Here is a 16,277-nt window from a genome sequence, read left to right on the forward strand (position 1 = left end):
GCTCAAAGCATCCTTCAAGGCTTTTTAGAATAATAATAATAATAATAATAACAACAACAATAGCTCATATTCTGAATCTTCTGTGCACTGTCTTATCCCAACAAGAGCCTTTCGAGAGAGTCTTGGGTTCCTTGGCAGCAGAGCCCAAGGTGCTGTGTTGATGGAGAGCCCCCAGGAGAAGGCGGGGAGCGGGATGGCACAGGGGGAGCAGCTGAGCAGAGCTGTGCGCTTCCCTGGAGTTGAGCTTCAGCCTGATCCCGTGGGGGGCTCTGCAGCATGAATCGCACCACAGGGCTGGTCCCACCTTGAGGCAAGAGGGTTGGCTTTGGTCCTCCTGTGCCAGGGAGTCATTGGTCCAGGTTGGGGATAAGGTGGGGTGAGGGGGAGTTTTGTAGCTTCCCGGACCAGATGACCATTGTCCGGCCGAGGGCAGCTCTCCAGAGGGGGGCAGCTGTGCTGTGTCATCGGCCCCCACGCTCGGAGCTCTGCTGGTAAGAGAGATCAGGCACCCCGTCCAGACTGCTAGCCCTCTTTTGTAGCCGATTCTGAGTTTTAGGAGGTTTAAGTAGCTTGCCTGAGGCCACATGCAGCTAGGAAAGCCAGTAAGTGAGTTAGTCCAGGTCCGACTGACCAGAGCCTGTCCTTTGAAGCATGGCTCCGTTCTGGGGTCGGCAGGGGTCCTCTGTGCCCTGGGGCCTCTTTGTCTTTCATCCGTGCTTTTCTCTCGGACCCCTGCCATCCAGGGCTCTGCGGAGACAGCACAAAGCAGCCATGTAACTGAAGGGGCAGGTGACAAAACCAAGCCTCGGTTCGCCCACCGGCCTGTTGTCCTTGTGACGGTTTGAGGAGGGTAAAGTGCCCTCTGCACAGATCGCGGTCCGTCCTACTTGTGACAGTGGAGCGCGCAGAAGCGTTCGCCCCTGGGGTCACCTGGTCCTGGAGGGAAAAATCCCGGCCGCTCAGGTTTGAACGAGAATGCTTCCCTTCCCCCCAACAGAACCTTCTGGAGATTCAGACATACGTCACCATCCTGCAGCAGATCATCCAGACCACCCCGCAAGCAGCCACCATAACGAGCGGGATGAGAGAGGTAAGGACGGAGCTCAGGCTGCAGGGGACGCCCCGGGGAGGCCCGTGGTGCAGCCTGCGAGCCCGGCTCACAGAGACCCAGGGAGAGGTGTCCGCGGTGGGTTAACACTTCCCCGCCTGCACTGGGCACTCACGTTTGAAGTTCACTCTTCTGCTCTTCCACCCAGACAGTGCAGGCTGGTGTTTAGACATCTGAGGATGTAGACTGTGTCCCTGACCACTTCCTAGGCACTTCCTTTGGGGATTACGGGCTCTTCTTCCTCGCCTGGTTTGTCAGGAACCAGCAGACCATTTCCCAAGCGCTGCAGCGTCACTGCATCCCCGCCGGCAGCGGGTGGGAGTTTATGTTGCTCTGCGTCCTTGCCAGTGCTGGCTCTGTCGGGTTTTGTTTTGGCTTTGCTGTTGGCTAATAGATATGCTGTGTATTTTGCTGTGCCTGTAACTCGCAGCCCCTAATGACTAATGATGCAGAGCATCTTTTCAGGTGCTTATTTGCCACCCAGATAACTTCTTTGTTGGGCTCCTAGGCAAGTCATTTGCCCCCCCCTTTTTTTTAATTGTGTTGTTTGTTTTCTTAATCTCTCGTATCAATTGGACCATCATTTTGAGTACAGAGAGCCTCAGACCCCTAGTGACTATGTTTTCAAGGTCAGGCTCTGCTAATGATTATGCGAGTCTGTGACATGAAAATTCTTGGGAAAGCATAGAGATGATTGAAGCCAATTTTTAAAAAATCGGGATTTGGATGTAAAACCGTAGTCCCAGTATAATGTTCCAAATTCCTTCTTCACTCCGCTGTCCAGCAGCTCAACAGGATGGCGGTGTGTCTTTTCCCCTAATGTGGTTTATGGGATTTTGTGACCGAAAAGGATGCAGATTAAAACACAAATGTCACTTGCCCTTCCTCCAGAGGACTGGAGGCGGGGACAGGGCGCTGTGGACGGGTCAGCTGGTAAGATTCTGAGTTTTTCTGCAAGGGTGCCTTTGGACAGAAATCTGCCCAGAGCCCCACTTCACAGAACCGGTGGGTGGCTGACTGCTCGAGGATTTTTTGGTTTGTTTTAAACTAATTTTTTTTTATATCAAAGCTAAAGAAAATCCGAAATTTGCTTTTGGAGACACTTTAGAACCCTGCCAAGTAACAATTAAGAGGCAGGGAAGTTACTTTTTGTTCCCGACAAGAATATTCTTGTCTGCCTTTCCCACCAATGACCCTTGCAGGCTCCCGCTGCCCTTAGTGTAACCGGGCTGCCATTCAGGCCTGAAGAGCAGCTCCTCCTGAGGCATAATTTTCTTTGTCAGAGGTGTCTTTCCAGACACCTTATTTCTTCTTTGCAAATCTGTTCCCCTTTAGTGCAAAGGTGTTTTACGTCAGCTCACACTTTTAAAATCATACCATCTGTTCCCTGGTAACCCAGTTCCTCTGAGCTGTAGATTGATAGAGGCGTCTACAGGTAGTTTGACAGCGTCAATGATCGCCAGCGATCCGCAGCATCGCCTGGAGGTTGAGAGACGCACAGACGCTCCAGCCCGACCCCCAGCAGGTCTGCTGAGTCAGAATCTGCGTTTTAGTGAGACGCTCAGGGATTCACGTGCACGCTAATAAGCAGATTCGGAAAGTTATCAAGGATGTAATTAGCGCTGCTTCCTGGGAGCATGGGGTTGCTGTGTCCTTAAAGCACAATGCCTGTGCCCTCTCACCAGAGGCCACGGGTGACACCCCTGTGGTCAGATAAAGCTGGTTTATTATTCCCTGCAGGAGAGGGGCGTGTGCGCCGTGGGGGAGGGACACGTGTGGGGTGCCCTGGCGGGTGAGGGTGGGTACGCGGGGCCCTGACGGCTGGGTGCTTCCAGAGGAGGCTGGTCGTGCAACTGAGCATCCCCATAGTTTATACCTTGGAGGCAGAGAAATGGAGTGTGGCTGAGGCGGGGCTTGGCAACGAAGTGGCGTCACTGGTGTTAGTGGCCGTTTTGGTGGTTGCACAGTGGTCTTTTGGTCTGAGCTCAGGCACATATGCAAAGCGGTCTTGTTTCTGCCTTGTTCTCCTGTGATCCCAGAGTGACACCAACCCATTGGGGGTTAGGGCTTCGGCCTGTGAATTTGGGGTGGACAAAAATAGGGCCCCTCACCCCTTTCCTCCTCGCATTTCCCTGCACGTCGAGCCTGTGTGAGTGCTGAGTCTGGCTTTTTTTGTGCAGGAGAGGCTTCTGACAGAACGGGAAGCCGCCGCCCTGCAGAGTCAGCTGGCGGATGGCCGAGAGATGATCTGCCTCCTGCAGACCCAGAGAGCCGAGCTGCAGGCCCAGGTACACCCGCAACCTGCACGGGCTTGTCAGGGGTCACGTGCGTCCAACTCAGTGAATTCCCACAAACTCAACACACCTGTGTGTCCAGCCCTCAGAGCCAGAAGCAGTGATATGGGTGGGGGGACCAGCTGTCTGTGCTGACAGAGGGCTTTCCTGTCCCCCCAGAGGTTCCTCTCGAGCCCCCGTGAGTCACCGCCCCTCCCTCACCAAGGGTAAGGCTATCCCCACTTCTGCATAACTGATCCATTTTGCCCAGTTTAGCCTTGTTTTTAAAAATAAGAAGCGGACGTGTGTTGGGGCTTTTTATTTCCCTATTGCTCACACCTGTGCTTCACTTTTCTCTTCTCATGACCTGAAAGTCTCTCTCTTGGAATCTGGCTGCAACCCTAGAGAGACTGGTTGTGTCAGGATTTGCTCCTGCTCAGCGTTTGCTAGAGGAGAATCCACATGTCCATCCCCACCCCCTCATCTTTTTTTGGTGCAGCTTAATTTGAAAACTAAACTTAACGGCAAGGCTCAGTCCTGCTTCTGTGGGCTTCCTTCTTGCTTCATGGCTCGCTCTCCCCTGATTTCTTCTGCTTTTCTCTCTTGTTACCGGAAACCTGGCTATTCTGGTGGGAACCCTGGGTTAGGATAATGTACCTTCCCACGCTGGGAAACCACATTTCCCAAATCATAAAGTAAGTTGACATTTGGTTTGAGAACTACACATACGGGACAAGAGAACACAAATTTAAAAAACCTGCCTCTGTAAAAACTTGGACCATTAGACATTATACATTACTCTGTCTCTATCCCACCAACGCCTACAAGATCGAAATGTGTTGAAGCCACGGGATGAGGTACTTTCTGCAGGTACTCAGTGTCCTCTGGATCCCAGGACTGCAGAGCTCACAATCTGAATTCCTACCCCAGGCTCCACGCTGCCCACTCACTGCGCAGCAGCTCAGGGGCCACCAGAGAGCAAACGGCACCCTGGCGATGGTCCCCTGAGGCAAAGATCTCAGCTCAAGAAAGCTGGGACTGCCCTCAAAACTCATCCTTCTCTTGTGACAAACCATGGCTTGGGGGCCAGATGCACCATATTGGTGACTTGGTAGTGAGTGTGTGGTTTCCTCTGAGACCCTGAAAGGATGGGGGAGGGTGAGTGTGAGTGTATGTGTATGTGTATGTGTATTTATTTGTGTATGTGTGGTGCTTATTTTTCTACATGTGCATGTGTGTGGGTATAGAATGTCTATGTGTACACATCCATGTATATGTGCATATGTAAGTGTACGTGTGCATGTGTGTATATGTGTGTGTGAATGAGAGTCTGGAGAAATGAATACAAACCCAGTCATGGTTCTAGAGACCGGTGTTTTCCAAACCACCAGTGGGTTGTAAAATGAATTCCGCGGAATCGCCTGGCGTTAGAAAAGAAGAAATTGACAACACTAGGCAGACGGAAATGAATAAATGAGGTAAGATAAGAAATAACAGAGTGCATGGCAAGTGCAGGTAGGGCTTGTTCTGTGACCTTTGCTTTAAACATGTGTGTGTATTTAAGTATATATGTGTTCAGATGCACACACATACATATATCTTTGTGTGATGTATGTGGTTTGTGATGTAAAATGTGGCTCTTCCCGTGGTCATGGTGATGAAGTTGGAAAACTGTGCCCTAGAGACTGAGGAAAGACAAGAGAGCCCAGCCTGATGTGTTCAAGTCCAGTTCCAGGACAAAAAGAGTGCTTCTCTCTCTGTGGACACATGTGCATTTGCTGACTGTACAAACAGGACATGTCATAAAGGATTAGGCTAGTTTCTGAGCCTGGGAAATAAGTCTCTGCTTGGCACTTGTCTCCCCCCGTAGTGGCTGCAGGAGGACTTACTCGTCCTTGCCTCTCTGAATCGGGGGACTTCACCTTCCATTCTGTGCCACACTCTCCCTCCACCCCCACCCCCTGCCCATCCAGCAGGTGAGGCCCCTGGACCCCTTCTCAGAAAAATGTTGTTGAAGGCATAAAATAAAGTACATATTATTGAAAGGAAACCAGTTACACTGAAACAAAACATTAACTGCTGAATTAGATATCAAAATATTACCAAATCATTCCTATATAATGGTATATGTACTTATAATAGGTAAAATCTAGCAGTGGGTCTAATGAAACATGACTTCTGTTAGTTTTCTCTTGCGGCCAGAAGAAATCACGAAGTGGGGCCTAGACAGCAGTCCCGTGTAACCTCACAGCTCCGTAGGTCAGAGGTCAGGCCAGGATGGGCCGGTGCCTCTGCTCTGCGGCTCACAAGGCTGAAATAAAGGTGTTGGCCGACCTGGGGCCCCCTTATCTAGAGGTTCTTGGGGGACAATCTGCTTCCTGCCCTTGACATCAGCCAAAAGGCCGAGAAGCGATCACAGTCTGCTTCCTGTCCCAGTCCTGTTGCCTGCAGGACTCAGTTCTGTGTGGGTCAGAAGGACAGGGGGCCCTATTCCTTTGCTGGCTGCTGGGATCTCTCTGGTTTCTGCTCCTAAGGGCTCATACGATTACGGATTAGCTAGAGTAATCTCCCTATTTTTTAAGGTCAACTGATTAAGAACCTCACTTACATGTGCAAAGTTCCTTTGCTGTGTAACATAACATATTCATGGGTCTAAAGCTAAGGGGCAAAGGTCATGGGGGCCAGAAGTCTGCCTAATTAGCTCTAATTAGAACACAGACGTGGGGGGAGGGTATCGCTCAGTGGCAGAGTGGGTGCTTAGCATGCACGAGGTCCTGGGTTCAATCCCCAGCACCTCCATTAAAATAAATAAATTAAAAAACTCCTAATTACGTCTCCCTCAAAATAAACAAAAGTTAATTTAAAAAATAATTAAAAAAACCCCACAGATGTGGCGGAGCCCACTGGAGAGTTTCTGACACAGTAGGTGTGGGTGTGGCCCAAGATTTTGCATTTCTAAATTTCCAGAGGCTCCTGCTGGCCCAGGAGCCACACTCTGAAGACACTGATGTAAAGGGTAGGTCCCATGTTGGGCCAGAATGCTCTACATCTGGTCCACCTCCAGCTGCGTTCCTGGCTCAGACCCCCCCATAGCCCTATTCAAGAGATAGTCACGGCTGACTGCTTGCTGACTTTAAAAGGTTTCAGTGCCTTCCCAATGGAGTAGCTAGGCTGAGCGCTCCAAGGGAGATTGGGCGGTGTAGCCCCTGGCAGGGCCGGTGCTGTGACTGGGGACGTGGTGGGGGTGGGCGAGGGAGCGCTGCGGGTGGGCAGGGCTGCGGCAGCTGGTTCTGCCAAGGGTTAGGGCATCTGATGCGTCCAGCGCCTCCACAGCCGGGTCCTCAGGGGGCGGTACCTGACCCGGCAACGTCCGCGTCACCTGGGAACTTGTCAGAAACACACATTCACAGGCCCAACCCAGACCTGCTGAATCAGGAACTCTGGGGCGGGGACCAGCCATCTCTTTTAACAAGCCCTCCAGGGGGCTCTGCTGGCTCGAATTGGAGAACACTGGTCCGCAGGTTGCCCGGAACGGAACCCGCAATTGGAAGTGGGGGCCGCTCCTTTGAGGCCGAACGTAGACTGCACAGGAGACCCCTGGGGAAGGCACTTCTCACCAGTGGGAGAGAAAGGACAGGCATTCGGGTTCTCTAAATTGCATCAGCTGAGTTTCTGTGACAGGAAAGTGAAAAAAGTCACACATTACTCGGAAAGCAAGGTGTCATTTCTCATTGAAGTCGCCTAGCACCATCTGGTGGCCAGTTTTGGTAAGACAGTGTGATCAGTGAAGGACACTTGATTTCTTTTTCCTCTTTGAAATGACCTTGGACCCAAAGGAGTCTGGGGACCTAAGAAGACTGAGGCAGGAGAATTTTTCTTTACCGTTTAAAAACTTGAAGTATAGTTCATTTACAGTGTTGTGTTAGTTTCAGATGTTGAATGGAGATATTTTTAATGAGGAACAAAAACCTGGTTAAACTCACTTAAACAGCAAGGGTATTTTTTGGTTTATTTTCCAATAATCTTAGAAGTCTAAGAAGCTGCAAAATAGCACAGAGATTTCCCACACTCTTCATCCAGTTCCCCCGGGGTCAACATCTTAATAACACAGCGCAGTGGTTGACGGTGACACCAACCTGGTAACAGACTTGCCTGACTCTCACCCATCATTACCCCACCCACGTCGTTTTTCCTGGTCCTGGATCCTTCATGCATTTAGATGCCCTGTCTCCTACTCCGGTCTGGAGCAGTTTCTGCCTTTGTTTCTCATGGCCTTGGTGGCCAGTTGTTCTGTGGAATGTCCCTCCACTGGGGCTTCCCTGGTGTGTTCTTGGTACTAGGCTGAGGCCCCGTGTTTGTGGCAGAAGCACAGCACGTGAGTGTCCTCGGTGCCTCTCGCCAGGGGCATCGTGTGGCTGTGCCTCCGACCTGGGGGTGCAACTGAGATCGCTTGGTTAAGGTGGTGTCTGTTGGCTTTCTCCACTGGAAGGATATTTTCCCTGCAAAGGATCAGGGTGTAGAGGTGGTGGGTGAAGTCTGGGAGCAGGTTGTGTGCAGGAGCCTGGAGCCAGGATCTGAGGCAGCTGCTCCCTCTCTCACCGTCTCCCTCATCCCCTCTTTCCTCTTTCCCAGGCTCACTCACCTCTGTTGTCTTTGCCTTTTGGCTTCATTTCTGTGTCTTTCTGAAGAATAGGCCTTCTCAGCTTCTGCACGCATGTCCCAGTGAGTCTAGAGCCTGCTATTCTGAGCTTCCTTTCCCGGAGAGGGATGTCCCGGAGAGGAGCCAGCCTGGGTCCTGGTTCTGTGACTCTGGTCAGGAGAGTGGGGGCCCATGGATGCCGGGACCCTTCAGATGTGTGAGATGGGACAGCATCAGACCAGTCTCCTTTTTACTTATTTTTCGGCTGTCAGATTTATGCTAACTCAGTGAAGTATGAAGAACGTACTTATTTGAATTGTACCTTTTATTCCGTGGACAGCAGTTTTTTTACTTTCCAGGTTTACCGTCTTCCTGCTGCCCCTGGGGAGGGCTCTGTTAGGGGCTGGGTTCGGGGGAGCTGGCGCAGGCGTAAGGAGAAGGGGTTCTGTTTTCACATTCCTCTGTGGCTTAAGGATTCTCTGCTGACAGAGAAAAGAGAAACAAGCCAGCAAAGCCAATAAAAGTGGCTGCACCGAGTCCAGGGCCTCCCTGCCAAGCCTGTGTCTTCAGGGAGAGGGTGGGAGGGTTTCCTGACGGTGGTGTCTCTGCCTACAGACGGCGGCCCTAGAGCAAGCTATTAAAGATGCCCACGAGTGTTACGATGACGAGATTCAGCTCTACAATGAGCAGATCGACACCCTGCGGAGGGAGATCGAGGAGGCGGAGAGGAGCCTGGAGAGGTCTTCCTATGACTGCCGGCAGCTGGTGGTGGCCCAGCAGACCCTGAGGAACGAGCTGGATCGCTATCATCGCATCATTGAGAACGAAGGCAACAGGTGTGGTCACAGTCGGGCATGGCTGCGGTCGTGGCGACTGCTCCATCCGGCCACCTGCTTTTCCCAGATCTTTGTTGAGTGCCTCCTGTGGGCCAGTTCAGGCAGTGGGGATGTGGCAGGGAATCAAACCGAAACCCATGACCTCACGGAGCTTGAATGCTCACGGGGGAGACGGAGGATGAGTGAATTTGTAACAGAGGGTGCGTGCGTGACCTGTGACAGGTCTGTGGAGTGAGTTGTGTGGCAGGGAGGAGGGGTGGCGGTGAGGGTGATGGTGGGAGTGTTTGAAATTTTAAGTAGGGTGATCAGAAGGCCTCATGGAGAAGGCTCCTTTCAGCTCCACAGGCCTGTCGGGGTTAAGTGTCTTAGCAGAGAGGATAGTCTCTCGAGATGCCACAGGCGAGGGGCCCGCCCAGGACCTGGAGCTCACCAGTGCTCAGAGGTGTCAGTGTCATTACTGCTGATTACTGCTGTTGCCATCATGACGTTTAGCATCTGGTTGGGGCAGTAACGTGGCTGTCAGTGTGCTGTCTGGTGTCCTCCATGTAATGGAACTGTGACTTGAACTCCACTCCCTGCAAGGTGACTGGGAAATATACCTCTGCCTCTGTGTCTGTATCTCATCATCGTCCACATCTCCACCTCCACCTCCACCATCTACTCTGGGTTATCTGGTCTGTATCATCTGTGCCCTCCCGTACCTACACTTATGTCTGCCTCTGCAGCTGCATCACCTACCTGTGTGTCCATCCACACCACATCTACATTGTCTACCTCATTTGTAGCTGCACCTACACCGTCGACCCCTGCAGCTATGTCTACACCTGCAGCTACACTGACATCTCCACTGACACCTGCACCTGCACCTGCATTGCCTGCATCTGTGTCGTCTGCACGTACACCTCCGTCTCTGTCACCTAGCCCACATCTGCATCACCTGCAGCTACACCTACACCATGTACGTCTGTGTCATCTTGTCATCTACACATAAACCCACAGCTACGTGATCTGTAGCTACACCTACGCCTGCATCACCTAAACCTTCCCCCACACCCACGTCTCACTGACACCTGCAGCATCTGTGGCTGCATCGTCTTCATGTACCTGCACCTCTGCACCTACCTCCACATGATCTACCTGTACAAATCAACAGCTGCGTCTGACATCGTTTATACCCACGCCTATGTCTACATCTTCGGCTGTGTCAGCGTCTATAACCGTGACCGCGTGTGTATCAGAGAGCAGCCGCCTCATATAACAACACTCATTTTCTATTAAGTTGAGATTCTTTGATTCAGTCTTGCTGATTTTTTGAGTTTAGATGAAATTAAAAGAGAAGCACCCAGGAGTTCCCCCAGGAGCTCTTCTTTCCCTCTCCCCGGGGCTCTGTCTGGGCTGTGAGTGCCTTAATGTGTAGCAGGAAAAGCAAGATTTTCTTTTGCTTTCTCTAGTTATGGTCAACGTATTGTATGGAACTCCAAATTATATTTATGTCACAGTGAACACTTCGTGCACACACATACAAAAATAAGTCTTGAACTGGCATTTAAATGTCCTTGTGAAAATTTTGTTTTAGAAGCAGGGCTTCACCAAAAGGTAACTGGATACCCTTTCATTGGTTTACGCATAACTCCTAATTTTGATATAATTTCAAATTGATAGAAATGTTGCAGGCATAGAGCAAGGAAATTCTGAGTACTCTTAGATTCACCAGCTATTTACATGTTGTGTCAATTGCTTTATCTTTCTGTTCTCTCCAATTATATACAATTATTTTTTTTTAAAAGAAGTTGAAGATGTCATACCCTAGACATCCTAAATACTTCATCCTGGGCTGGCCAGTATTTTATTATAAAGAACAAACAAACCAAACCAAGTCCCTGCTCAACAGAGAAGTGGCATTTTTAGATTATCAGCAATCCCTGCCTTCCAATTTCTCTCTAAGTGTGTTTCACAGTTTATGACTTGAGCTTAAAGAGGAGATTATTTCCTTTCCGTTGTCATCCAGTGTGTAAATATATTTGAGGTTCACGAGCACCTGGATCTAGACACAGCCTTTTTCATTTTGCTCAACATGAGAGAGAGCCTGGCTTGCCTCCGACCCCCCGCCACCCCCAGGCATCTGTTTGGCCCAATGAGTCAAAGATGGTGACCGCACTCTTTCTGGTTCTTCCTGCCAGGCTGAGCTCTGCCTTCTTTGAAACGCCCATCACTCTGTACACCACAAGCCATGGAGCCTTGCTCAGCCCTCGACACGGTGGGAAAGGTGAGTCCCCAGCTCTGGCTTCTGCCAGTTTCTCTCCCGGGAAAATGGGAAAAAATCGAGTGGCTTTCTCCCTGGACTGACCGTTCACGCTCCGCTCCGATCCATCTGGAGGTGTTTTTGTGCCAAGTGTTGTCTCCCTCGCTGACGTTCTCCCACAGGGGCTGAGTGACTGAGCCAAAAAATTCCAGGGAGAAAAATCACCTCGGGAACGCCCTCTGTGAACTTGAAGCATTTAATTGGGGATTAAAAATATAATTCAACATTGACTTTGGCAAGAAGTGACTATTGAATTGTATCTCTCCCCAGTGCCCCCACTCCAGCCCCAATTAAATGAACTATTTTATACAAAGTTGCTTAATCTGGTATCTGGAGCAGAATAGATGGTCAGTTATTGTTGGTTTTCTCTTCCATTCAAAACGGAGCGGAAAGAGCTTGGTGGGCGAGTGCGGCTGCTGCCGTCAGCATTTGGTCCTTTGGGGATGGTGTCACGCACCTGTGAGCTGTCAGCTCGCAGTCGAATCTCCCGGCCCTGAGCGCACGGTGCCCGGGGGAGAAGGGAGCTGCTCTGCTTGTGGGGCCTGCTGATCCGCGTGTCTCAGAGAGCTCAGGGGGCTTTGTGGAGATGGGGTCCCAGAGTCAGAGCACTGCTGCAAGGGCGGCGGTCCCCAGACCCCCAGGGCCGGCTCCAGGGGCGTGTGGCTGTGCCGGGCGCTGCGCTCCCGAGGGTCCCCACGCTTGGTTGGATGCTCTGCTGCCACTGTCTGGAAATTCTTCCCAGCTTTGAGCCGGGGGCCCTCTCTGCCTTCTTCCTCACTGGGCCCTGAAATCCTGCAGCTGGCCATGCAGGTACCCCTTCTCCCACACCTGCGCCCAGCAGGCTTCCTTCCCGTGTCCCTGTCTGCGTCTCCTCCTCCCTCATGCCTTCAGGACCCATTTCTGCCGTTTCCTGCTCAGTCACTGAGGGTCAGCACCCCCCCCCATCAATGCCTTCTTCTGTGCATCTCAGTCCTCTGGTTAACGAAGGGAAGTGGAGAGGGACTGGAAAAGACCTTTAGGAAGAAAAAGTTAAAAAATCACTGTGTGAGTCAAGCTGGAAAACCGCGTGGCTGAGGCTGGGTGAGAGACTGTGTTTTCTTAAACTTTCCATTTTCCCTCTTGTCTGGTCTGATGGAATGAGTATGGCCTCAGGAGCAGGGGATTCCTGTTCTGAATTTAACAGCATCACTTCCTCTTGTTGTCTAGGAGGACGGGGATGCTGATCAAGGGTCATGTTTATTTAGCTTGAGATGCATGTGGACCAAGGGAGCGACCGTGGATGGATTCCATCCGCATGCCCGAAGCCACTCCTAACCCGTCAAAGGCCCAGGCAGCTCTGTGTCTCCATTTTTGGGGAAGCCTGAGGCGAGAATGACCATGTGGATTGGGTTCCACTGTCTGGTCTGTGGATGCAAGTACCGGCTGTGAGCTCAGCTGGGGTGGGGTGGGTTCAGGAGCCTTGTTCCCACAGTGTTATTACAGGAGGCGCGCATAGCTCAGTAAGTGGTACCCAGGGTGATGGGGACAGTTGGTGCCTTCCCTCCCCTCTGCAAGCCCAGAGAGGTCAAGTGACTTGTCCAAAGTCACACAGTGGCCGGCCGAGCTGGGACCTCTGTGTGTGCCGTGGATGCTACAGACCCCATGAATCCTTCCCTGTTGCTTTTGCTCCTACAGAGCAAACCCCACCCCAGCGCTAGGCATGTGGCTCTGAGATAATTAGCGTATCTTTCAACAAAGACCTTTTCTTCCTCTTTCATTGGTGATTATACTTGACTCATTGCCCCCCTCCATTTTTTTTTTTTTTAAAGATCTCACCAGGGCTGTGCAGGATATAACAGCAGCAAAACCAAGACAAAAAGGCCTCCCCAAGAACGTTCCAAGGAAAAAGGAGATTATAGTGAAAGACAAGGCAGATGACAGTCTGGAAGACGCACCCCTGACAGGCCCAGAAGACACGAAGCCTGGGCGGGAGGTGCTTAAAGAAGAGGGTGAGTCTAAGCCTGAATCAGATGGTGAAGAAGCAAGTCCCCCCAGCCCAGAAGGGGCTCCAGAGGATGTCCCAGACGGCGGGAAGATAAGCAAAGCCTTTGAAAAACTAGGCAAGATGGTCAAGGAGAGAGTGAGAGGCCCCAAAGAACCCGAGCCCCCCGCTGACCTCGACACCGAAGGGCGGTACGTGCTGGTCTCCGGGGATGCCAATTTTGTGGACCCGGGCTTCTGTTCCCTGTCCGTCCCTGCCAAAGGGGGAGTGATGGTTTCCAAGGGGGACGGCTCTGTGCCTCCCGACAGCCAGGTGGAGCCCTCCCCGCAGCAGCCCGAGCCCCCTCCAGAGGGTGGAGAGGGACCTCCCCTGGAGAAGGAAGATGGTCAGGAGGATGGAAAGGCACCTCCCCAGAAGAAAGAAGATGCACAGCCACCCGACCAGCCCACCGCAGACAAAGTGGAAGAGATAAAAGCTGAAGGACTCGAGGGCCCCGAGGAGAAACAGGATGGCCAGAAGGAGGCTGAAGGGGCCACGGAGCCCTCTCCCGTGGTCACGCCTGGTCCAGACGAACCATCTCCACCCCAGGCTCAAGAACCTCAGGTCAGTCGGGGTGGGTCCGAGGGGCACGGGGCTCGGAGCAGCCGCCTGCCAGCCAGAAGCCCTCCCAGGACGCTGGCCTACGAGAAGGTGGAAGTGATGGAATCCATCGAGAAGATTTCCACCGAGAGCATTCAGACGTACGAAGAAACTGCGGTAATTGTGGAGACCATGATTGAAAAGACAAAGGCAAACAAGAAGAAACTGGGAGAGAAATGCTCTTCCAACGCCTAGGCTCCAGGGGAGAGGATCCCCTGGGGCCATCGTAGGGGAGTGCTTTGTATTTTAGAACAAACGACGCAAGAGTGAGGATTCTTGTTTGGATTAGACCGTAGTTGGCATTACCGATGAAGCCTTAATTAAAAAGTTTTCTTTGCTTGCATGTCTTCTGTCTAATTAACAGGTGTCTCGGGCTTGTAGGTGGGTCAGCCATGCTCAGGACAGGGGAACTCTGCTGAGTCACCGCCAAACCGTGCTTGCTTAGGGAAGAGACATGCCCTTCATCGTGGGTCATGGGGACACTCATTAGAGATCAGTGTCTGGATTTCACGCAGAAGCATGCTGGTTGATGGCACCGGCTCATTTTCACTGCATTTCAAGCACAGGCACGTGATCGCCTGAGGAGTGTCTTGTTAGGAGTAGAATGATAAAAGATGTCTGTCTTAGTTTGTGTTTCCCAGAAAGCTGATCCTGAAGCAAGGATCTGACGTCGGCTCTTGGGGATGTGATCTCAGGAAGCACCTGTAGGGCAGAGAGAGGGAGATTGGGGGGCAGGGCACCCGATAGGAGATGTGCTACCACACGGGCAGCTGGAGCTCAGCTGCCCCTGATCCCTGGCCATGAGGGACTCTGGGAGACAGAGTAGAACATGTGCCTCAGAGTTCCCCTGCCCGAGGTATTGATCCACCAACTCTTCACAGCCAGAAAGGAGGGCTGTTGACTTTGGGGACCAGGAAAGCCCTCAGGCCAGGAAATACAGATGCAGGTGTTTGGATGTCAGGCATGAAAATACTTGGAAATTGTAGGGGTCATGTGGATGTAAGTGGGGCACCAGTGCCACCTGCCACAGCATACATGCCGAATGTCCTTTTGTCTGAGTTACTTAGAATTTCTCTTTCAGAGACTGCAATCCTGGGTCAGGTTTCAGAACACAAAATTGAATGTCACTGCATAATTCATCGTTTAGCAGTTCTTCAATTAACTAGTCCAACAAGCATTTACTGAACATAAACTTTGGGGTCCAGTCGGGGTGCCAGACAGTGCGCTATGCTGATAAGGGGAGAGTTTTCAAGTTTATTAATGATCTCAATCACCGTAATGTACCATAATGTACGTGTGTGCATGTTCTCCTGTGCACACACACTCACACATGGGCACATGTGCACTCAGATACGGTGACTCATCCTAGGAAATGGCACTTGTGTGAAACTGGAATCTTTACAAAAATGTTTGTTGTCTCTAAGGCATCTTTTTTTCTACTAACAGTGCAAAAATAATTTTTCTACTTATCCAATTAAGAAATTACTCCTTCCTCATGTAGATGCTCCAAAATTCATTACGGGCAGTGAATAAATGTGCTTAAATGGATTATTGCATCTGCCTATACAAAAGTATCTGGCAAGACAGCTACACGTTATTAGAGAAGGTAGATGGGGTCATAAATTACAGCCTATTCTTTCTTCGTTAGGAATAATACAAAGACTACTAAATGGAGTCACCTTTCCTTTCTGTTTAGAGCTTTAAAAAAACCTTGCTCTGAATTCATTTGAGGTTTTGATTTCAAGAGAGAAATATGCTTTTGTTGTTCTTTCTAAAAGATGAGTGGAGAGTCCACTCCATTGCACAATTTTGGAATACATGTAATTTAAAAGCTTAAGAGAGAATGATGGAAATTATTAGCTGGGGCCCAGAATGTGCCAGGAATTTGGACCAGCCTGTACATTATATCCAACCTAACAGCCACTGCAAATCTTTCCTTATCCCCATTAAGTCTTTTTATTTTTTGGACCGTGTGTTCAGTTAATATTGTCATTTAAAAAGGCAGTAGGAGGGTATTGTTTGGGAAAGAAAGATTGTTTTTATATTACATCCACTCAGTTATCAAAAATGGATTGGGGGCCTGTTCTGTGCCGCTCATGGCTCTGGGTGCTGGGGAGATAGTGGAGAACGCTGGGCATGTTTCTACGCTCACAGGCGTGCTGTTCTGGTGGGAGTGGAAGAAATTGCACAAGCAGGCAGGTAACTAAGAGAAATAAGAGAAAACCCCATGGAGACAATACTATAAAGGAAATCAGACAGAGTGATGTGCTAGAGTGACGGGGGTCTCCTTTGGATTGGATTGTCAAGCAAAGACCCCACGGTGACGTGACGTGTGGTCTGAATGACAAGCTGGGCCAGTCACAGGCAAATCTGATGGAAGAGCATTCCAGGCAGAGGGAGCTGCCAGTGCAAAGGCCCTGGGGCAGGAATGGCCTGTTCAAAGAGGAGAAATAAAGGGGACCATAGGAGGACAATGGAAGGAAGGACAGTCAAGGCGGG

General features: G+C 50.9%; 1 protein-coding gene across 5 annotated transcripts in view; it reads left to right on the forward strand.

The window, feature by feature from the left end:
* BFSP1 (beaded filament structural protein 1) overlaps positions 1-14,121 on the forward strand; it is a 52,573-nt gene extending 38,452 nt beyond the window's left edge. For all 5 annotated transcript variants that reach the window (XM_074347839.1, XM_045508682.2, XM_045508681.2 and 2 more), the window contains 5 exons: positions 998-1,090; positions 3,289-3,396; positions 8,636-8,856; positions 11,037-11,122; positions 12,967-14,121. In XM_074347839.1, the coding sequence (XP_074203940.1) occupies positions 998-1,090; positions 3,289-3,396; positions 8,636-8,856; positions 11,037-11,122; positions 12,967-13,973 (1,515 nt within the window). In that variant the 3' untranslated portion in view covers positions 13,974-14,121. The remainder of the gene's footprint in view (positions 1-997; positions 1,091-3,288; positions 3,397-8,635; positions 8,857-11,036; positions 11,123-12,966) is intronic.
* Positions 14,122-16,277: the final 2,156 nt, after the last annotated feature.

This window comes from Camelus bactrianus, chromosome 19 (assembly GCF_048773025.1).
Source record: "Camelus bactrianus isolate YW-2024 breed Bactrian camel chromosome 19, ASM4877302v1, whole genome shotgun sequence".
Taxonomy (NCBI): Eukaryota; Metazoa; Chordata; class Mammalia; order Artiodactyla; family Camelidae; genus Camelus; species Camelus bactrianus.